At 33.8% G+C, this 25,241-nt stretch overlaps 1 protein-coding gene across 2 annotated transcripts in view; it reads left to right on the top strand.

The window, feature by feature from the left end:
* LOC143250606 (uncharacterized) overlaps positions 1 to 25,241 on the top strand; it is a 54,624-nt gene that overhangs the window by 16,077 nt on the left and 13,306 nt on the right. For both annotated transcript variants that reach the window (XM_076501423.1, XM_076501425.1), the window contains 3 exons: positions 4,653 to 4,715; positions 10,286 to 10,397; positions 23,450 to 23,596. In XM_076501423.1, the coding sequence (XP_076357538.1) occupies positions 4,653 to 4,715; positions 10,286 to 10,397; positions 23,450 to 23,596 (322 nt within the window). The remainder of the gene's footprint in view (positions 1 to 4,652; positions 4,716 to 10,285; positions 10,398 to 23,449; positions 23,597 to 25,241) is intronic.

The following is a 25,241-nucleotide window of genomic DNA, read 5'->3' as shown; positions in this document are numbered from 1 at the left end:
CCAGTATTAGTTTGAACTTGCACCAAATATGATAGTAAACATTTACATAAGTGATCTTAAGTCTTAGTTTATACTTTTGTCCTGAGTATTAAAAATCTTAACCTTTTATTATTTTACTGATTAATATACTTTAAACTATCTTTTGTTTCAGGATTCTGTTATATATAATATGCTGTACATAATTTGTAACATGGATTTTGTTTTAAAAAGTTTCAGTATATGTGACATGTTATTTACTGCATGTTTCCATGCATGCAATTAAAGTCATGTACTATGTGTATTTTTTGCTGAATTTGTCAATGTATAGTTTGTTTTCAAATTCCTTTTATTTTAATTTTGCTTAACTTCATTGTTGGTATGCTTTATTATACAGTTATATAAGTGTGGGTTACTTTTCTGTTGCTGTTCTAAGTTCCTTGTTTACCCTGAAGCTACATTCTCCCACTGTAGATAATGCACTATTACCTGGTGCTGTAATTTTTATTGTAACAAGTCTGTTGAGGAACATAGTCAATTTTTTTATAGATACTGGCATACTGTACTTTCCACATTTCCTCCATCTTTCATGAATATCGATCTTTAAGAACATATGTTTGGATGGTGTTTAGTAAAATCTTTTTTTTTCATGTTTTGGAAGAGTGTGGAATTTTATGGTTAAGGAGTTTATGATATGTAGTTAAAAATATCTTTTAAAGTACATGTGAGAGAGGCATGTAGGTATTACATGTGAATCACAAAAGTAAATAAAACTGGAAGCTGACTCATGATCTATATGATCTTTTAAATTTATTTGACATAATTTGTAAATAGGCCAAATGATGCAATAATACTCAATTAAAGTAAGAAGAAACTGAAAGTTCTAATAACGTGAAACAATAATAATTGGCAATTGATAGCAATTGAACTGTATTATTTAAAGATCAGTTCCTCTCTTTATTATATTTTTATATTAATACATCTGAATTAATTCTGTGATAGTACTAAAGTCTATCACTTGGCTGAATGAACATTCTTTGCTTGCAATAACACTGCTGGAGCAAGGTAGAACAGTTAGTTACAAAGCACTGTTACAGACTTCAATGACAGAATATGTGGTTTGTACAATGTAAATAAATTAAAGTTTGTGTACAAGATCCTGTTGTGAATGTGTACGTTAAACATCACTGTATGTTGCAGTAGTTATATTTTTTGTTGAAGCAAATTTTGTGTTCTTACCTAATTTAGCCTTGTTTTTTGCAAACAGTGGCAGGTTTCTTCTCAATATTTAATCATTCTTATTAATATGATTTGTACAGTTCCATTCACAATGTTAAATATGTTTCAGTAATCTAAATATATGTAATATATGTACGAGTTAAATTGGTCTTGAACCATCAAACAATGTGCATGCAAGATTTGTTATTTTTTATTTTTCTTCAAAGACTTATATTATCAAGTGAAGTTTGATAAGATATAAGAAATGTATAATTTCATTGTATAAAAATGAAGCATAATTTAAGAAAGGTTGGTAGAAAGATATTTATTACTAACTGATATCACTTCCAAATGATATCTTCACTTTTAAAATTCACCACTCTAACTGTTGGTTACCACAATTGTATTAAGTTGTAAGTTATTCTTTTTTTACATTAAAGTCCACACAGCCTGGTTCAGTTACCTTAGAATACAAATGAAAAGACAAGTTATACTTCTGCTCTGTTATTACAATATAATCTGTGATAATTTATGACTAATAAATCTTTATGGTTGAACTCAATCATTCACTTTAGATTTTGCTTCTAAACAACATTTTTGATGGGTATTTATACCCCAAAAGAGATCTAGAATATTCTGCATACTACTAAATATAATGATGAAATAATACTCAATTGAAGAAAAGGAGAAAACTTAAGTTTTAGTAACATTACACAATAATATAGTAATTGCCAACTCACAAAAACTGTACTACACAATTTATAATTTGTAATCAGTTATGTAAACAATAAACTAGAACTTAAGATAACTAAATTTAAAACTTGTGCTGTATAAACTGTGTAAATCATAACTCACATTAAACTTAAATACAATCAGTTGTGTATATCTATTGCATGTGTATGTCGTTTTCCACTTGGAGAGAGAAATGTTGGAATTAATGAAGGAATAATTTATAGTTATGGAAATTGTAATATTTGTAGATTTTGTGACTTTTTTTAAGATGTAATCATAGTTGCTGGTTTGTTAAAAATAGAAAAAAATATCTTGTCTCCTAACTTTGAATAATTTTAGTTAAAGAATGTTGTTATAAAGAAGTGAACTATTTCAGAACATTAGATTCTACTGATTATTTAATGTTCATTTTATTTATGAATAAAGTAGCTTTTATACATGAATTTTATTTATTTTTTAACATTAATTTCCTACAGTAATGTATTTCTGGACTTATTTTTAAGATCGGATATGATTTTTTTATTCAGATTATATTTAACTTGTGTTGGAAGGCATGTTATGAACAAACAGCTCAGGGTACTTTTAACAATAGAAGCATTAGTTTAATGTTAAATAATTGGCTTATGTCCAAATAGAGAACTAGTTTGCAGTTCTAATCCCTCCCTGAGATGTGCCTTCTTTTCTTTCACCACATATGATTTTTTTGTTATTGTTGTATTTTGTTTTTGCTCATAAGTTCTTAGAATTAGCAGACAGACAGTAAGGCCAGTCTTAAACATATTTCCTTTGGCTGCTGTATGACTACTCATTTGAAATTGGGGCTGAGTGAGAGATTTTTTAAAATTATGACCTTGAACTTTTTATTTTAATCAATTTTTGCTGATATACCAATCCATGTAATAAAATTTGCCAACTTTAAAATTTCTCTAGAATCTTCAAAGATTTTCTTGAGTATTAATCACAATATCTCATAGGTATAAAGTTCTAGGTCTCAGTTGGGCTATTTATAAATACATGTTCAAAATGTAGTTCAAATAAGTTAAAGTTGATATTGACCAGCAAGTGCATTTTGCAAAAAAAAAAATTGAAATTCATGTAATTCTCTCTATAGGATAAATGTTGACAGTAACTGTATTCATGGCATCATGAATTATTGTTTTAAGTGATCATAGAACTTGTGGTATTTTTAAAATTATTTTTGCTAAACATGTTTTTAAAAACATTTACCTACCTTCATTTAAAATGAGTTTAGGGTTACAGGAAAAAAAACCTTTTAAGCCTTAGCTATTTAGGACACCTTGTATATTTGTGAGGGTGCTCTTTGTGACCAGTGAGACAATCTCAGGGATGCAAGTTGATGATCATAGGTTTGTTTGATGTAACTCTGTGCAAGTGTCTCATAACTATTTGAACATCTATAGGTACTTGAGACAGCTAATTTTTACAGTAGAGGGATAAGTGTTTTTAACCAGTTTTTACCCAAAAAGTGTTGCAGGCCCAAAGAAACTTTTTTTTTTTTTGTATGAAAATCTCTGTCATGGCCAGTGAAACCATGACTGAAGAGAAGTTTGGTAACCTGATTTTTAACATATCAGAGCCCGAGTTTACTTTAGTCTTTAACTTCTTATATATGACATTGAAAAGCAATGATTCTTTATCACTAGTTGTAAAGCTTTTTTTAACTTTTTCAATAGACAGAAAGTTCATTCTTTATCATGTCTAAAAGTGAAGTTTCTTGCTTAATGGGAAATCATGTTTGATTTGAGCTCGAAATTAGCCTCCCTTGAATTTAGATCAGGATTATGGGGTACTTCATTAGGATTTTGGTATGACATGAGTGTAGTATTCTCACCTGTTTCCTGTCTTTGTTGGGACCAAATTGATCTAACTGTTATCGTGCCATGCTGTGGATATGAGGGTTTATACAGAAATGCACTCCTTAATTTGATCATGTGGGTGTATTATAACATTAATTGTTAAATCCTTAATTTAATTAGAAAGGCCAAATATTTAGGTATGTACTGTTGACTAGCGACTTCCTCTTTAATTCATTAATTCAAAATTTGGACAGCTATCACAGATAGCATATTTAGGTCTTTGTGCTAGAATATTATAATAGATAATGTATGTTATATGTGACTGGTTAAGTTGGTAGCATGTTCTAAAGTTAACACCAGTCATCTGCATGTATTTGAGGATGTTGCTGATGTGTAAGAAATCTAAGAGCATGATGAAAAGACTACCACTTGGAAATTTAACCATGGAATTAAGTACAGTATGTTCTTGTTCCATAAATACTTTTATTAAACTATAAACTCTTGTATCTTTACACAAATAATTGTTGAACAAGTGTTAATTTAAGGAGAATCTACAAATAAATACTTAGTAGCAGTTCTAATAAACTAAAGATTTTTATAATATTTCAGCCAGATTAATGAGTCCTAGCATTGCGAGAAAGACCTTACTGGGGCCAGATATGTCAGATGTAATATGGTTGTCATTTTTATTATATATTCTTTTATTTTTCATTATTTTTAGCATATATTTGTTTTCATACACAGGTGAAGAAAAAGTGAAAAATGTTATTTTATCTCTTTACTTCTTGTCTTCTTTAGTCATAATCATGTAAAAGTTCTTTGTTATTTGCTTAGGAAATTGATACAGTTTTTTGTTTGTTTTTTATTGTTGCATATACTGATATTCTTGTTTCTCTATTTTACTTACAGAAAAACAGCCCTGTTCAGGAAAGATTTTCAAACCTAACTGTTGGAAAACAGTATTATATTGTTGTGAGTTTTTTCTTAGAATTTTGTCCTGTTTTTATTTAATTATACATGAGAATGATGATTACAATTTTGAGAACTGGTAATTTTTAAGCTGGAGATGTAAGACTATAAAATTAAAGTGATGTTTTAGGTGAATTTTTTGTCTGCTTTTTATGAGTTTTTAAGCTTGTGAATTAAACCACCCTTTAACTCTTCTATTACTACGTAAAAGATAAGCGTATAATTACTGAAGTATAATGACTTCAAATGAATTATACACGCACAGAAAAGAATTGACTCCACGTATTAAAAATAATTCAATAAAATGTGAAGTGGAAGCAGTTAGTAAACATTAGTAATAATTAATGTTAGAAAATCCAAAATGCACAGTTTTTGGTAGTTTGTCAAGCAATGTTTGTTAAATAAAACTTAAGTGATTTTAAATATTTCTTTATGACAAGAGTATTGATACCTATCATTAAATGTCTGCAACACCTGAACAGAACTAATTTTAAAATATATTAACTGATTGAAAACAATTATTTGGTAACTAAGCTGCATCATAAAGCCAATAAACACAAAATAGGTAATGATTACCAACATTTATTGAATGAAAATTTGTGAAAACAAAACAAATGATGGTCTAGACAATGATTGTTAACACACCTGAGAAAAGGACTTCTAGACTACTGTAAAGGTAATGGCTACAGACCTATATCAGAGAAACATAAAGTAACAAAGAAAAAATTCATCTGAAATGCATGAAAGAAATAGAAATGAAAATTATGAGTAGAGCAACAAAATCCAAGATTAACAGCCAAGGACTTAAAGATTTGAAAGCATCTGTGTTTAGATGTCTTTATGTACTTCTTTTGTACACTGTTATGCTTAAATGTGTTGCAAGCTGCTCTTAAATAACATTCATGAAACAAGTGGTGTAAAATTAACCAAAATGTTTGAAAAGGAATTTGAAAAGCATTCTTCCAAGTATTCTCTGGAACAGTGAGGCAAAAATAATCCTCTACTTCCAAAATGAAACACTATATTGGGGTGGATAATCTTTAGTCAACAACACCTTGTATCTGCAGTTAATTGTGGAAATAGTTTGATAATGATTGATAATGATACTGAGATCTTTTTAACAGTAAATTGATTGGATATATTTATACATGCTTCTATGATTTGTGGCATTGAAGTTGTTTCCAGTTTCGTTCTTTACTGATGACAAAATTGTGAAAGAAAGATTGCTAAATAAACTTAAATTCTGTAATATTGTTTAGAGTCAGGTAAGTCTCAAACATTTCATGAAGTTTAAAAACAGTACATGCATGTTATGTTCAGGAGTTAACTTGAGATGAATGGTCCAGAACAGAGTTCCATCTTTTGAGGGTTCAAGATGTTAGCATTCCTCATCTTCTGATTAGAATTTCAGTGTGGATCACAAAATGGAGACCCTTTTTTTTAAATTTACAATTTAACCACTAACAGTAAAAGAAAAAAACAAATACATTTCACTTACTTGTACCAACAAGATTGTAAAGGTACAGAAGAAATCTTATTAATAAATAAAAATTAACAGCCATGAATATGTAAATTTTATTATAGCAGTAGAGTAACTTATTTGTTTTTTTGTAAACTTGTGTGATTTTATTTGTTATACAGAGATTGAGTATATTATATTAAAACAGTTTTTGAACTTTGTTACATCCATGTCACCATCTTTTGCCATGCTCTGTCTGACAGCAGTGCATCTTTACAATAACTCTCTAGCATAGTTTCCATAACAGAATGCCCTAGTGTAAGGTTGTTTCTTTTAAAGCAACCCCTATCTGCATGCCTTCGATAAGTTACCTAGTGTACAAGGACAGCAGTTTTCTAATGCTTATTGCAACACTCTAATCACGGAGAAATTCATAGACAATGTATCTGGTGGCTTTGCCACGTTATTCATATGTGGAATAATATGCATACCTGTTTCATTCTCCATCTGCTTCAGATGAGTAGTAACTGAACAGAAAAATTATGAAAGCAACTTGTGTACACATGACTTTTGTAGCTTCATGAAACAAAAATCCTTCTTGAATTTGTTGAGTACTGTTACTTGGAATACATAGTTGTCTTTTGCCACTGCCCTTTGTGCTTGTTGATTCTTACCAGTTACAAGATACTATTCTCTGCCTACCATGGCTGGAGCACCATTTATTGAAAGTCTCTTACTGGATGTTTCTAGTTTCCCAAATTTGTTTATATACACACACAACTGTTTTCTACTAGAATCTCTTTATATCAGAAACTCTTAAGGCCCTTATCTGACCACATTTCTATCAACCGAGTTTCTATCAACCATTCCAAAAAGTGATCAGTTTTTGGTATTATCACACTATGAAATTCCAAATGGGCATCTGACATTTGCCTTCCATCATGAATTTAAATTGGCTGTGTTTATCATGTTACTTGCTGATTTGCTTATCAAAAACCATTTTAATCTTTTAATTGCAAGTCTGTTATTCTGCACATGTTCCAATGTTTTACAGTTTCAGTGTCTTTCAGAATTTAATTAAACAACTTTAGTATTATTGAATGGCAATAAAAATAGCATCGAAATATTTTTGTTTTAGTTTCAAAAACAAATAAAAAAATTCACTTTTTACAGTAATGTGCAAGTGCTCTCAAAGTTTGTGTTTTAGTTACTGTATTTCCAATAATCCAACATGTCTGTGATATGTATACAGAACATATAAACAATTCCAAGGTCTAGTGTGTCATTTCAACTTCTAACTTTTCTGTCAATAAATGTTTCCAATCCATGAGAACAGCCTTATATATCTGCCCTTAACTTTCAAGGCATTTTTCAGATTCACATCATCTTATTTGATGTGCATGTTCATAATCAACATAAAGAGCATATTTTGACTTTCAAGCTTGCAGTAGTCCTTTTAGGGTTAGTAGCAGTAATCATAACTATATGACTTGATTTGTTTTAACATTTTATTAAACAAAGTTAGTACTATCTTTGTTATAAAGGCAGTTAAATTATAGTTATGTTAAACATTCTGTTTTAATGAATTATATATTTATATGTTAAAATGCATATTTGAAAGATGAAATTTTTTTACTTTTATGGAAGAAGGTAGAGACAATTTTTATAAGGTTTAGCTCACTTGGCAGTGATGCATTACTTGTGTGCACAGTAGGTGTGTGTATGGGAATTTGATAATTTCTTCTCACTGTGATATGCCTTAGCAAGGTTAAAATGTTCTCTGCTTATCAATAAAAGTTTTGACACCCATACCAGCCATTCAGAGATACATAATTAAACTTGTCTTATAGGACAGTCTGGTTTGTGTATTTTAGGTAGAAGACAGAATGAAGAAAACTTGGGATATTTAACAACTAAATTCTTGACTTCTAATGGAAGTTCTTTGTTCCTTATTTGTATCCTTATAGTGGAACAGACAATCTATTAATCTTCCAAACTGCTTTGTCAACTTGTATGATTACAGTGTTGTCATATGAACAAAGATTATGTAAAGTTGTTCTTCATTTTTAGTTTCTAACAGATGTTGCAGTTGATAAATACAAGTTATAAGTTTCCTTTTGACATTTTTCTATGTCGTAAGCAAGAGGAAGAAGTTTCCCTCGTGGGGGAGACCATGTGTTGCTTTGTTTCTGTAGATGAGAGAAAATAACTTATTGGTAGGTGGTGTAGGTGATTTCTGCCTTATCTGTAGTTGAAGTGTTGAAATGTGCTTAAAGATGCAAACAGTGAAAAAGATGTTCGATTTGGTGTTGTGTATTGAATCCATTTATGTTTTTTAACAGGAACAACATTTAAACATTTCTTTAGAATAGAGATCCAACTTTCCATTTGGTGTAGGTCATGGGGTATTTTGACAACATAAGCTGGTAGTATGTTCACTGTTAGATTGTCATTGCTAATGTGGCAATTTTTTTATGTTTGAGGAAGGAAAGAATCTCATAAACAGAGTTGAGTTTAGTGAGTTTTAAATTTCTTATTGAGTTGTAATACATAGAATTCAATTCACAAACTTTATTATGAATGTTATGTGCAAAAACTTCAGTAGATTTGTACAAACACCGACAGTGTTAGTACAGTTCAAATGAAAAAGATTCTCATTTGTGGTAAAGTGTTCTTAATGTATTGTGCATCAAATCAGTAAAACAATTCATCAGTCTATTCTCTATCATAACCTTATTATGTGGATAGAGGTGATTGAATATGAATTTTAAAACCTTGAGGGATTAACCATAAAGTTGAACAAATATGGAGAAAAGATATGTGGTTGCAATACCTGGTTTTTGATGATGTAACCTTGAAGAGAAGGAAACCAGAAGGAAAACAGTTGAGTGGGGTAGTGATGAACATAATTTATTTCACTGCAAAGGCTGTTGTATGTTCTCTTTGAAATAGACATGACGTTTAAATGGTTGCTTAAGAAAGTGGGATTTGTTCTTATTTCAAAATATATTTCTTTAAGGGCCACTTGCTTGTTTCTTGAGATTTTCATTAAGAAGATTTGTGCATACTGTTATGTTTTTTTAAAATATATTTTATGATGAATTGGTGAATTCACTCAGTATGGAATTAACAGTTTATCAAGCTATTTTGTGAGTTTAGGTGATCAATATATAAATATTAATTTATCCTCTTTTTTTGTTTTTACAAAAAATATTTAATTTTGAACAATAACTGCTCACCATTCTATCTAAATGAACAGTAGCACTTCTAAATGTACTTAAAATAAACTATTTATTTGCTATCAAAATGAATGTATAATTAAAATATAACTGTAGCGGATGTAACAAGATATATATGTTTGCAAAAATATAGTTTTTGCAAATAAGACATAAAATTAATTCAAAACAAGATAAATTAATTTAAGACTATGGTATGTACATGATGTGAGAGAAACCTGAATGTAAAAAGTAAGTTTTAGAGTTGGAGCATCTGAAAAATATTACACTACATTAAGAAAATGCAGGATTTAAGAATTTAAATTTATTCTCAAAATGTTTGTTTTTGTAGAATGCAATGGCAGTATTCAGAAAATGTTGTATAATGAAATAACATTTGGTTGAGCTTGTATATTTCATGAAGAGTTTGTTTATTCTGATAAGGTATTTGAAAAATGTGTCTGCTATTGACAGAAGAAAATAATCCAAATGTAGCCTCACCAGTGTCTTATAAATTCTAGATGTATTCAATATTTCTGTAGATATAACCTATTTATCCAATCACTAGCAACAGCACATTGGTTGAATGACTTAAGATATTCAGTCAATACAACAAGATACATTTATTTTATAACACTGTTAAGATATTCCCATCAAAATTATGCTTACAATTTGATAACCCTTGCATTTATTATAAGTCATATGCCATTTAATCAACATGTTAACTATCCAACATAATTTTAAAAGTTTTTTATTAATTATTTTCACATTCTAAATTGCATGATTCTGTTTTCATATGTAAAATAATGCACACACATAATAGCTATTTTCAGTAATTTGTTTTTTCATTATGTATTTAGAATTTCCTATAAAAATGTTTTAATATAATCTTTTTTTAGATCAGGCCAGGAGATGAACAGTGTGAGCACTGTCTGGAAAACTTAAGTGATTCAAAATGCCTAGGGTGTGTCTGTAAAACTTCAACCTTTTCATTTCAATCCAATAGTCACGGTAAGAGTAATTCATGTGATGCTATCCAGAATTATAACTTAACAGCTGGATGTACATTTTAATGAGCTATAATCATATAAAATCTTAATTTTTCTTCCAAGTTTTCATCATCTAGTTAATAAACCTGTGAATGTGATTTTATCAGTATTTCTTTCCTGTGCTTACTGACCAGGGTTACGTGTTATAATGGTGATTCAAGAGATTTTATATTCATTTAGCCAGTTTTATTATATTTTCCATAGAGGAGAGGGAGGAACACATTTTCCTTGATTTGTTGGGGACGTCAGGCAGTCCCTAGGTCTCCTGTCTTCTTTAAATTTACCTTTGAGTTGAAACTTTGATCATTTAACTGCTAATATATTGTGATGTCTGTATAAACACAATTCGTTTGTAAAACGTTGTTTCAAACTAATTACTTTATGCTTACCAAATGCTTGTTCTATCATTGTGTTGCTTATAGGATCCTAATAATACACGAGTCACATACAAAAAATATAAGCAAAAACAGCAGGAATGCTGTAATTATTCCTGCTAATTACTTCTGGGATCCTCTATGTATAAGATGTACATGTGAATACTTTTAAAGTATTTAAACACCTTTATGCATTGTAGCTTGAGCATAGCATTAAAATTGAATTTGTGTTATATATCTTTAAATGGCAAACTGTGCAAGTTAAAGACAGCACTGAAATTTTAAAGTGTTACAAAGTTGTTGCTATAGCTAAGACACATAGGCATACGTAACTTACGCTGTTTTACCTAAGTTGATTTCAGGAGTGAACTATTGAGCTCTAAGATGTCTCACAAGGTGTAAACCAAATAAAATTCCAAAAATATTTTTCTTGTCTGGCATGGTAGTTTCTACAGTTCCAGCTGTATATAACACTTAAGAGGAAAGCAAACAGTACTTATAACATTATATTATTAAATTAAAAAAAAAAGAAGTAAGTGTTACATACATAGTAAAAGGATGTGGCTGAATAATGCTGTGACTTTTATGAGACAAAAGAACTTAAATGATGTAAGGTAATCTTCAGAAGAAGATTGTAATTTACCTATTACAGGTTGGTTAATAGAAATAATTAAGCTAATCCTTCATGTTTTGAAACATAGCCATGTAAAATATAATACATTCACAGAAAGTACTTAAAAATTGAATACTTGATGGATATTCCTGTACGTGGTGAGAGGACCTCCCAGGGAAGGTTCTGTTCTTTCAGTTTACCTCCTCTGGGATCTAAACATCCACCCATGTGTTTGCCGTGCGTGGCGACCCATGAAGGGGAGGAGAGGATCCTGGTGGTTGAGGGGTCCAACCCTAACACACCACTTTGGCCTTGCATTTCTGTAGACGGGCAGCCTTTGGGCAGCCCCCCTTGGGTCAATCGGCTGGTCCACTTGGGCTAGAGTCAACCAAGTACCAGTGTTGGAAGTTCTCAATGGGTGTTGTGGACATTGTGTCTGATGCGGGTGTTTGGGTATAGTGCTCACGAAACCCTGGCGTTGCTGCAATGTCTTAGCATGACGTAGTGCGTCCCCTTCTAGGGCTCCATGGTGGGTGGGGTCAGTGGGTACCGAAATTTTCCTTTTTTCCTATGGATCCTCTTACAAAAACATTTAAAAAAAATAGTGAAAAAACAGTAATAGTTAAATGACCACGTCTTGAAGACTCTGAACAGCAATCTTAAACATCTGTAATACATGTGCCTCATTTTCTTATATTACATTCTCTTTCAGAAAAACCTTCAGGGCAAATGTCCCCCTTTTTTATTCAGAAGGGAATAGAGGGTCTTGCTGGCTCTCCAAAGTCAGTAAAGAAGCTTCGATCTAGAGACACATTAGTTGAAACATCCACAACCCAACACAGTGAACTCCTCTTGAATTCAAAGGTAATTGGGGATATACCTATTGAGGTTATCCCCTCATGCTACCTTGAATTCTTCAACAGGTGTTATTGTTGAGAGGGATTTGAAGAATGTCCCCGAGTCAGAGATTTTCACTGGTCTCTCCACTCAAGGAGTTTCTGCAGTGAGGCACATCTCCACTCGCAAAGATGGAGTTACACTGGGAACAAATATTCTCGTTTTTTCATTTACATCACCACATGCACCTGCCACCATCAAGGCAGGTTATCTAATTTGCAGGGTACGGCCATACATTCCAAACCCTCTTCGATGTTTCCAATGTCAACGGTTCGGCCACTCAAAGACGTTCTGTCGTGGTTCCCTGACATGTGCTCGTTGTGGTGGCAAGGACCACGATGCCTATGAGTGTCACACAGACCCACATTGTGTCAACTGCAATGGTTCCCACCCTTCCTACTTTCTTTCTTGCCCAAAATAGTTGGAGGAAAAAGAGGTGCAGCATTTGAAAATGACTCATAACATTAGTTATCCTGAGGCTTTTAAATTGCTGTTCGCCACTCCATCTTGGATATATGCTGCTGCACTTTGTTCCACAACTACAATGGGAGTGCAGACAGATCTCTCTGTGCCTCCAAGAGAATCGTTTTCAAAACAAATGTAAAGCCTTTTGACCTCCATGGTTAAAAAGGTTGATGAATCAACTTCTACACCCATTTCTGTTCCTCCCATACATTCCAATAAACCTCAAGATCCACATCCTTCGTTTTCAAATACAGACATTTCTTCTGATACATCTTTTTCTCCCACCCCACAATGTAAAACAATCATTCGTTCGCATCCTCAGTCACTGGAATCCCCTTCCAACAATGAAGACCTGCCCAATTGACCCAGGGCAGAATCCATGGAGGTCGATAGACCTCCTCCGAATAAGGACAGTAAGGAAAAAATACGTGGTCATAAACAGAAGGGTTCTCCACCCACTTCGCCTACCTGTCATTAAAAATGGCCACCTTGATACAATGGAACTGTCGAGGTTTACGTTCTAATTTGGATGATATCAAAACACTGATTGCTTCCTACCATCCTGTATGTCTTTCCTTACAAGAAACATTTCTAAAACCTGCTGATACAGTCACCATTCGGCAGTTTTTTCTGTACAGAAATGACAGGCTGTGTGATGGACGAGTACATGGAGGGGTGGCACTATTGGTTGATCAGCATGTGCCCACCCTGTCTTTGTCACTCAACACACCCTTGGAGGCCGTAGCTATCCGTGTTTCCTTGGGTCATACCATCACTGTTTGTTCTCTCTACCTGTCCCCTGGAGAGACATATGATCAATCAGACCTTGATGCTCTCATTGAACAGCTGCTGTCTCCCTTTCTAATCCTGGGGGACTTTAATGGACATCATCCCGTCTGGGGAAGTGCTGTTATTGATAGGAGGGGTCGCTCTGTAGAGCGTATGCTCTCTGATCACAATCTTTCTCTTTTCAATACTGGTTCTTCCACTTATTTCCATGCACCTAGTCAGTCCTTTACTGCTATTGATCACTCAGTTTGCTCCCCTTCAATATTTGCCAGTTTTCATGGAAGGTTGAAAATAATCCACTTGGCAGTGATCATTTTCCTATACTTTTGCGAGAGACTGGCCGTGGTCGATGCCACCCTACCCGCGTGCCCTGGTGGAAGCTAGATCAAGCAGACTGGTCCACTTTCACTGCTCTTGCAGAACTTGATCCTGCCATCATGAATCAGCCATCAATAGACGACTGTGTGGCAGCAGTAACTGACTGTATTATACAATCAATCAATCAGTGTATTCCTGAAACCTCGACACATTTTCCACCATATCCGCGTCTGTGGTGGAATCCTGCTTGCCACTTGGCATGGAAGGCTCAAAAACGGGCCTGGGATACTTTCCGTAGATATCCCACACTTTCGAACCGCATTGCTTTTCAACAGGCCCATGCACATGCTTGGTGGGTAAGATATCAAAGCCAGAAGGAATCTTGGATTAAGTTCACAACCAGCATATCTTCTACCACCAGTTCTAAGGTCATATGGGACATGATTCGAAACATCAGTGGGTACTACAATTCTGTACCCCTCTCCATCTTACTCTCTGATGGCCAAGAGGTAGCTGATGTTTGGAGCATCACCAATACTTTAGGTGAAAGCTTTTATCTAGCACTTCTGCTTGCTCCTCCATCTTCTTGGCCATCAAGACTCGGGCAGAGCGTTCACCTCTTTCCTTTTGAACTGACTGTCTCTTTGACTATAATTGTCCCTTTACACTGGTGGAACTGAAAATGGCCCTTCATTGGTCTGGCAGTACATCTGTTGGACCTGATGATGTACACTATAACATGCTATGCTATCTCTCGCCTGCTTTTCTTGATATTCTTCTAATTGTTTTTAACTGGATCTGGCAGGAGAATGTTTTTCCTGATGCCTGGTGCCAGGCTATTATCTTACCTTTCTTTAAACCTGGGAAAGATCCCAAGATTCCTTCAAACTACCGTCCAATTGCTTTGATGAGCTGTCTCTGTGTGAGACCTTAGAGAGGATGGTTAATGCTCGTCTTGTTTGGTTCGTCGAATCAAACAACCTCTTCTCGCCCACCCAGTGTGGGTTCTGATGACAACACTCCACCACGGACCACCTAATTCGACTTGAAACATCAATCAGAGAAGCCTTTCTCAAATGACAACATCTTGTATCAATATTTTTTGACATTGATAAGGCTTATGACACAACATGGAGGTATGGCATTTTGCGAGACATCCATATATATGAGTTACGTGGCCATTTACTCATATTAAAATTTTTTAATGGACAGGAGATTCCAAATTTGTGTTGGTTTGACACTTTTCAGTATAAAGATAAATGCTATCACTGAACAACTCCCTCTCACTGTTGCAAACGGGCTCTATGTTGATGACTTTCACATCTCTTGCCAGTCGTCGAACATATATTGAGTGGCAACTACAAACTGCCCTCCATCGTGTACTGAAGTGGACTACGGCGAATGGCTTTACTTTTTTTCTCTCTAAAACCGTTTGCATGCACTTTTGCTGCCAACGGGGTATTCACCCTGATCCTTAACTCCATATCGGTGAAGTTTTGCTGCCAATGGTCCCTGAGACCAAGTTCTTGGGACTTATCTTTATAAAGCTGACCTTCATACCACACTTAAAGCAGCTACAGGTCAAATGCACAAGAGCACTGAATATCCTCCGTGTCATCTCTACCGCCAGTTGGGTAGCAGATCGATGTTCTATGTTAAAGATGTATTGTGCTGTTATTCGTTAAAAACTCGACTATGGATCAATGGTCTATGGCTCTGCCAGACCCTCGGCCTTAAAGATGCTGGACCCCATTCATCATCAAGAACTTTGACTCTGCACTGGGGCTTTCTACACCTCCCCAATTCAGAACTTATACGTGAAATGTCATGAACGTTCTCTGCACCTTAATCGTTTGCAACTGTCTTTACTGTATTCTTCGAAACTTTGTTCCTTACCAAAGCATCCCACCTGGGGATGTGTTTTCCTTCCTCAGTGGGCCTTATTTTTTCAGAACAGACAATCTGCCATTGCTCCTTTTGGTCTTTGCATCCAGGTGCAATTGGATGAATTGGGTCTGTCCTTGGAAAACATTGCAGAATCCACTGGTCAGCCCATACTCCCATGGGTAATACAGCCCCCAAATGTGACATTTTTTTAAGTCATCTGTAAAAGGCAGATACTCCTGATCGGAAGTTCCATCTTTTATTTACTGAACATCTTTCGAACAATCACTTCATTCCAATTTATATGGATGGTTCCAAATCAGGTACTTCTGTGGGCTCTGCCAAGATTTATTGCGGTTCGGTGGTTGTGCGCAGAATCCCCTCTACAACTTCTGTGTTCACTGCTGAACTGTACACCATATCTCTTGCCCTGGATCATATTGAATCTGAGCAGTACTCTGACTGCATTATTTATACTTACTTGCTTAGTTCTCTGCTGGCCTTGGAATCACTTCACATTGGCTCACACCCTGTTCTCACTGATATTCAATATCGACTGGCCCATTTCTCATTAACATCTACTTCTATCCAGTTTTTCTGGATACCAGGACATGTTGGTATTTGCGGGAATACACTTGCAGACACGGCAGCTAAATCCATCTGCTTTGGTACTATCACCACTGTGCCTGTTCCATACATGGACTACGATCCTGTATTCAAGGCTTGGCTCTGTGCCAGCTGGCAGTCCACTTGGAGTGAGCAATGGGACAACAAGCTTTTTCAAATAAAACACTATATTGGGCTTTAGCCGTCTAGTTTCCGTAAGGTTCAGAAGGAGGAAGTTGTTCTAACTGGACTACGCATTGGTCACAGTTTTTTAACTCATCGTTTTCTTTTATCTGGAACTGATGCACCAGTGTGTAGTTTGTGTAACACTCAGATCACTATAAGTCACATTTTGCTTTCTTGCCATCATTACAACTCTCAACAACGGCACTATTTTAAACATGTTCTGTCCCAGGTTTGTCTGTAACATTGGACAGTGTTATTGGTGACTGTGACACTGTCCACCTTGATAAAGTTTTCAGTCTTTTACTGGCCATTAATCTTTTTAATCTCATTTAAGTGTTTGATATTTATTCATTACACCTTTTTAATTGTGGTTCCCCTTTAAGAATCTCAATCTCTCTAGTTCAATTTGACATTGGAAAATGGCCAGAACATTAAATAACTTCACACCAGGACTAGAAAGGCCAACTTCAGGTGACTAATGCTGCTGTTTGAACTATCCGTTTGACCTACCCGTTAGTCGTCCTGGCGAGTTGTTATTACAGTTTTGCTGCATGTCTTTTAACACTTTTATTACTTTAACTTTTGGTACTGGCCATAATGACACATAACCCAGAACCAGGACTGGAAAGACCAACTTCAGGTGACTGATGGTGGTTCTTGTACTTACCTGTTAGTCTTCATGGCGGGTTATGATCATTACCATTCTGCTACAGGAAGTCCTTTACAACTTTGTAGACTGGATGTCAACATTGGTTGTATGCCATTTTCTGTTTTTTAATTGCTGTTTTATTTTTACCTTTGTTTCCTTTTACAAATTTTACTACATTTATTTTACTTTTACCTTTTTACAGGACATTTGGTTAATTTTTATTACAATTTTGCTGTATGTCTTTTAACACTTTTCTTATTCTACCTTTTGATAATAGCTGTTATGACAACATAACCCGAAACCAGGACTGGAAAGGCCAACTTCAGGTGACTGACGGTGGTTCTTGTACTTACCTGTTAGTCTTCCTGGCAGGTTATGATCATTACCATTATGCTACAGAAAGTCCTTTACAACTTCTCTTACTCTGCTTTCTCTCTTAACATTGTAGACTAGGTGTCAACATTGGTTTTATGCTTTTTGTGTTTTTCAATGATGTTTTGTTTTACCTTCATTTCCTTTTATGTATTTTACTACATTTAATTTATTTTTACCTTTTTACTGGATGTTTGGTGCAGATAGCCTAGATGCTTTGTGCCATAAAACACTAAATCAGTCAATCAACTTGATGGATACATGTGTAGTTTATTCTGGATTGCTAGATGTCAATATAATATCTTGCATCTGCATGTAAAAAAGTAGCTATATCCCTTGAACATTTGCCCATGAGATTTGCATGTTACTAGACTTGAACTATCTTTCAACCACAATTTACATAATTAACATGAACTCTGCTAGTGCATGATGGTGTTATTATGAGACAATAGCCCCTCAGCAACAGGTGATGCCACTACCATGCACATGGACTCTCCATAACCACTTACGCTTGAAATAACATCATTCTTTTCCTCAGCATTGTCTTGAGTAGACACGAAACCTTTTCTAGTCATATTTCCACATACTGAGATTATCAGTCATAAACAAAACTTACATTTTGGTTTAAAATAGTTTTTGTTTCACAAGTATTAATTACCTTCATGAACTCTGAAGTTATGTTTTTTATCTACTGTGTGGTTTAAGAGTAAAATATGTTATAAACACAGGATCTATTTCTAGTATGGCTTCTGGAGGGCTAATTGATAGTTAGGGCATTAAAACCTAAATACAGTGTATTGTTGGTTCCCTTATGCATACTGGGCTTCCTGCTCTCATCTGTGGTTGATGTTTCTTTACTTCAGTTCAAGATTTTGCACAGCTTTTTCCTCCACCAGAACTTGTTTTGAGTATTGCTTTACAGGTCAAGGACATTTCTTAATTTTCCAATCTTGTTATGGATATGATTACCTAGGTATGTTCCATTTTTCTCTCTTTTGTCAATGTCTTTGACTCTCTGTTATTTACTCTCTGACACAATGATCAAGATTGTTTTGTATTTTCTTCTTCACCTGATATTAGGGCTCATGCTGATTTTTTTTTTTTTCATTGAACAAATATGTGCATGTATACCCACATGCCTCATTCTCCTCACATTTGTGACTTCTGTATCCTGGCTTTGGTATCACTTTTACATTTCATTCTTCCACCTCATGTCTGAGATATTTCATTGTGTCCCAGGGGAGGAGAGGTATGGTGAGGTTTGTTACCTCCTTTTGAATACTATCATGTTGGATTGGGTCTTTCTTTCCACTTCTCTTTCAATCCTTATTTATTTTTCATTGTATTGAATATATAGTCTTGGATGTAGTCATCTTTCTGCCAAAACCTATTGAGAGTATACATTCCTGCTGTGGAGTTTTTGCTCTCATTCATCTTTATGGGCCCTAATATCCCTTGGGACTGGTATCTAGTTATCAACCAATCCTCACTCAACTAGTTTCAGGTCATTACAATGTTCTGCATGGAAAATACCTTTTTCTTTACTGGTCTGTTGCCCTCAGACTTTGGAAAACCAGGGTCAATGTTGCCAATGATTTTCTACTTATTCTAGTTTCCATATTTTTCAGACATTTTCTGCAGATTGTCCATTGAAGTTTGGTTTTCCAGATCTCTGTGCTTCCCTTCAGCATAGCATCAGGTTTTATGTCTTCTTTTGGGTCATAAGGGTGTTCATTCATCAAATTCATGATCACGGACTGAGATTCCATCTCTGCATGGATGGTTAGCTTCTCCTAGCCTTATCTCAAAGGTATTTATTCACCCCCATCTTCATTTTCGTTCCAGAGGTTGCTCAGCTGGGATGGCTTGTCAAGCTTTCTTAGTACATTCCTATGCCTGCACAGTATTTAATACATCTAGAAATGTTTTTCAACTCCCTTCTCAATTTGTCTGGTCCATTTCCCTCATGGTTACTATCTTATCATATAATTTTCATTGTACATTTTTTGTCATCCTTAATCTTTATCTGACTATCATTAGAAGTGGTGTTTTCATCAATGATTCTCCTGACTGTTTTTCAGTATCCTACCTTTCAACTGTTTTTTACTTGGTTGTTCACCATGGTTTGTCAGTCTTCACCATCTCTGTTTATTGGTTGGCACTCTCCACCATGTTTTTTCATTCTCATTGTTACAGTGTTTCTCTCTCTGTTCTCTTGACTCTGTTACAGTGCTTCTTCCTTCACGAACCATCTCACTCAGTTTTGATCCCTGACTGGAACCATAATGTGGGTTTGCACACTTGCACATATATCCCATTTGTGCCATTTCTCCTTACACTACCTTTCTCTCGAGACTTCCTTCCTTCTTGCCTGTCATTGTTGTTGGTCATTCTTCTATGTAATTAATGCTTCTCATGTGCTATTACAGTATACCTATTTACTGCTTTACTCAGACGAGTCTTTTCTTTCTGCAACTTTGACCACTTAAGAGACCAGCTGCACTTTTTCTTCAGTCTTCCTTTCTTTTATCTCTCATCTTGATGCCCATTCAATCCTGGATCAACTCTAATATCCTGTTTATGCTGTTCATTGTTACCTGATGTGCACTTCTCCCTTTCAGGTTCTCCACCATTGTTTCTTTTTTTTCCAAGGACATCTCTTCATCCAGAGACCTCTTTACTGGGTGGCTCTGTCAACTTCTCCATTTGGTATACTCTTTCCTCGATGTTGATGCTTGCAAGCACTTTCAAATTTCACTTGATCTTAAATAAATAGCTTTAAAATTCATAAAAGTGGTGGACTTTCATTTTCTATTTCTATAAAAGCATTTTAAATGCTATCAGGTGGTAAATACACAAGTTTGTGTATTATAGGTTTAGAGTTCAAGATATGGTGCCACTGATTACATTCTGTTATAATTGCATTATAAATATGAGAGTCAGTCCCATTATTGTGTCCAATTATGGTAGCAGTACTGTTAAATCTGGCCAGTAATTCAAAATTAATAGTATCTCATCTGATCATTTAGCCCATGTGTGAAATGAGATGCCTTTCTGTTCTAAAATTCAAATATTTCAAGAATTGTGTAAAATTTCAATACCAATGTATCTATATAATAACATGTTAAAAAAGTATAATAAATGCAAGTCCAAAATTGGAACAGGAGTAAATTTAATCATGATTTTTTTTTCACATTGCATGTTTCCAATTTTTAGTCTAATACAAACTGGTCTGAGGAATTCGAGTAAAATTCATGCATCTGAACAACATAATCTTAAGAGTGTCATAATCTAGCTTTCAGATGTGACATTTTAATACTGCTTGCTAAAATACTCAAAACTTATCTTTAGTTGACATCTTATGACAAACTAAATTACAAAGCTCAGGCAGAAAGTTATTATATATATATATATGTATGTCATACTTTTCAAATACCCATGTAAAATTGGTAATTGAAATACAATGTAATGTAAAAATTTCCATTAGATTTCAGCGTTAACTTGCTATACATTTGCATTTTAATATACATAGCTCAGAAGCTTCTAAAATTAATTTTATTCGTACCATAAACTTGTTTGATTTTAGTTTTTATATTAGACAAATACTGAGAGTATTAAAAAGTGTACTTTTGTACATTTCAAACTCACATGAAGTGTATTCAAGTAACATACATCATATTTGATATGTTTTGTTTAAACCCAGTGCAGATAACAATCAAAATTTGATAAAAAAATGATTGTCTTAGCAACATTTCATAAACATAAAAAAAAACTTAAGACTAAAAAAGGTGCAAAAATGAAGAAAGATGCTCCACAATTGATTAGAACATACAAATAATAAACTCCAATATTCTTATAAATAAAAGCTAAATAAATTTTATGTTTAAGACTCAAGAATGCCAGCATGAATTGTTTTTCATGTTTAATGCATACATAGATCTGTTACATTCTTTATTTGTGTTTTAAACTCTCAGTAATTTTCTTTTTACACTTTGTTAGTTTATGTACACACAAAAGATATTTGGTTATGCTATCTTAGTTGCATTTTTTTCTATCAGTTATGAATATTTGTTCAATATGATAGTGTGTTGTCTATGTAACATTAAATAATCATTGTTTTTTACATCACTCTGTGATGACTATAATGCCTGTTGGGTATTTTCAATATCTTATTTGCTGTTCTAGCTGTTTCTGTGCACATGTTTTTAATACATTGTGTTAACACAGTTGTCTTTGCAGTTTGGGCTGGCATGGATGACCAAGTTTAAGGTTTGTTTCACGTACTACTAAACATATTCTTGAATTATGAGTGCAATAGAAAAATATAAATCATGTTATTATTGGCTGCAGGCGCTACTCACTGATTGTTCTCCATCTAGGCAGTAGTTAGAGCTTGGCTTGTTTTTAATTTTGCACAAGGCTACACGAAGGTTATCTGCACTAGCCATCCCTAATTTAGCAGTGTGAGACTAGAGGGAAAGCAGTTAGTCATCATCACTCACTGCAAATTCTTGAGCTACTCTTTTACCAACAAATAGTGAGATTGACAGTCACATTATAATGCCCCCATGGCTGAAAGGGCGAGCATGTTTGGTGTGACAGGGATCAAACTCGTGACCCTTGGATTATGAGTCGCATGCCTTAACCACCTGACCATGCTTGGCCCAGTAGTTAGAGGTAAGGAACAACAAAACATAGCTGTGTAGCCCACGTGTTGCAAAGAAAATGTTCTGGTTCAAAATACAAAATGCTCTTAATATTTATTTCTTATTAATGAAAAATTCCATTGTTGTTTACAAATTAGCAACAATAACATTTTAGAAAAAGAATCTTTAATGAATATGGCATTAAGTATTTTCACTTGAAAAATGCATATACTGATTAATTGTTTAAAATTCAACTAAATATGTATTGTTAAACAAAACATCAATACAACAGTAAAATTGTATGTATTTTTCTTGTTTATCATGAAGTAATATAGGCAGTTTGGCTAAGGTGTACTGTTAAATAAGTCACATCAACATTCAGTACATTGATTTTGTTTCTATTGCAACTTTTGGCCTTCTGACTTGAGCTCTGTTCACTTCATTTGCTTCACATGTTCTGTAATAAAATAACCACAGTTAGCAATAAGGTCAAAATTTAATGCTGTAGATATTGGTGAATGTAATCTTTTCAAATACAAATAACTATACATCATGACTTAAGTCAAAGTTTGATAGTTTTCAGTGAACTAACATTTACTTATTATCAGAAAAGAGTATTTTTCTCTAACACCTTCTCAACATTACTTCAACAGTAAATAAATTAATAAATTATAGTTCATTTAAAATCAAAGTAAACTGTGTTTGGTATTTGTGACTTGAGCTTTAGAGTTTTTTCAGGTAAAGATTCCTGATGTAAACTAACTGATAGTCACGTTTCCCTTCTATCAGAACCTGCATAATAACTTTTGTGTTCTCCCCCACATACATTTAAGCCTGTTGTCAAGTAGTTGGGTGAACAAAGTCTCATTCAACAGAATGGATTTACTCTTCATGAATGGCAGATATAACCCAAACATGAAGGTACTTCCACTAAAATGTCCATATCCATGAATTTGTGGCATTTGGTTATTGAATGTGGCTTCATCAATAACAAGCAAGTTGGCAGGAGGAAACATAAATTTATCAATATGTTCTCAGCTTACCTGTAAGTAGACAAATTGTGAACAAGATTTTCTATCCTGCATCCAGTATTTTGTTTGTGCTACATAGCAGTTAAATACAGATGTAATCAACAACTATGTGTTTTTTAATACTCTTTTTTTTTCTTTTTTATGGTGTATTATTACACTTATGTTACTACTTTTTTATTTTCAGAGACTAAATATTTAACTGAACCAAGTCCAGATGTAACAAACAATAACTTAGCTCTGGTGCTAGGTGTTCTGCTGGGGGTTGTTGCTTTTTTGTTTTTGGTGACTGTAATAGTAGCTTTTCGCAGAAGACACAACTTAAGAAATCGTGGTAAGTTATATGAACAATTTATTAGTAAATTATATAGATCCAACTCTGGTCTATCTATATTAATACCCAATTTTTTCACAATATTTAAGAGACCATTTAAAGAAATGTTCTAAATTAAGGTTGTAATGAACATAATTTATTCATTTAATATGATTTCCAAGGTATGTTAATATGTATTATAACAAATTATAATTATGTAAGTATTAACAGTATTAAGGTTCTTAAAATTGATTCAAAAACCATGAATAGATTTATACATGGCACTAATCTTTATAATGAAATTTCATTAATACTGAAATATTGCAGTAGGGCCCTGATTTCATTAAAATATCAGTATCAACATAGTTACAAAAATTATTCAGAACAATAGAAGCTGCACAGCTACTACTGTAAGATAGCAACACAAGAATTTCATAATGTTATTATAAAGGTTTCATTTCTTTGTCTTACACCTATCTTTGTTTTACATTTCTTGTGTGAATTACACTATGTAACAAAATTTTTACTTTTTCTTGTTCCTGGGCAGAAAGTGTTATTTCCCAATTTCTTATGGCTAAAGTAAATTGAAAAGACCTATTTTCCTCATGGACGTTTGCTTTTGTGACCTGGGTAATGAAATTTTCAAATTTACCCATTTTCCAGAACATTTCAGGTAGATTCAGTGCTGAGACCTCAATAACTTGATCAGAGATCTTGGTCTAACAAAGTCGAATGCCGAGCTTTTGACATCTGAGCTCAAGGAGTGGGATTTGTTAGATGAAAGTGTGCAAGTCACAAGTCAGAAGAAGCTTTACTGACATTTTTCAAGCTTCTTCACTCATCAAGATGGGATCTGCTTCTTCCACAATGTATCTGGTCTGTGCGAGGCAATTTGAATTGCCTGTAATCCAAACAAGTGTCGCCTCTTCATTGATAGCTCATCCAGAAGCCTCAAAGCTGTGCTGCTCCATAATGGGAATAAGTATCCATCTCTTCACTTGGCTCATTCTGTGCACCTACTCGCTTCTAAACATTTTTGTTCATTTTTGTATAAATACATGTAAATTTTGATTCATATGTTGTTTTATTCAGACCTTATGTAAATGAAAATGTGCAAATTTGCCCGTTTTTACATAGAAAATAGGTTAATTTCTAAATTTCATTATCCAGGTCACAAAAGCAAAGTTTGAAGGGAATAATGGCCATTTTCTGTACTTTTACAACATAATAATTAAGAAATATCACATAGTATCCAGGAACAAAATTTGTGTTACATAGTGTTATTAACGTGTATCATAGCTACTTTTGAGACAGCTATACTGTGGCTTTGAAACTTTTGTTTTAGTTTCAGATTTATCTGTGAGTACTGAAAGTAAGTTGAAAAAAAAGAAACTTTCTGATGCTGTGATCATATTTGTTTCCTACTAAATTTGTAAATTGAGGTCATAAAATATTTTCTCAGACCACAAAAAGACATTCATGTACAATGAAAGAAGAATGTTTGGAATGGGGTAAAGACACAGTCTGAAAATATGAAAAAGACACAAAGGAGCCTTCTTCTGGAGCAAAAGCTCTTGCCAACCATGATGAAATAATACATTTATTCTTTGTCTAGCTTTGGTGTCAAAGATTGAAAAACAGCCAGAGGAAACCCCGACTGCTTCAT

Source organism: Tachypleus tridentatus, chromosome 5 (assembly GCF_004210375.1).
Source record: "Tachypleus tridentatus isolate NWPU-2018 chromosome 5, ASM421037v1, whole genome shotgun sequence".
NCBI lineage: Eukaryota > Metazoa > Arthropoda > Merostomata > Xiphosura > Limulidae > Tachypleus > Tachypleus tridentatus.
This window is presented reverse-complemented; position numbering and strand designations above follow the sequence as displayed.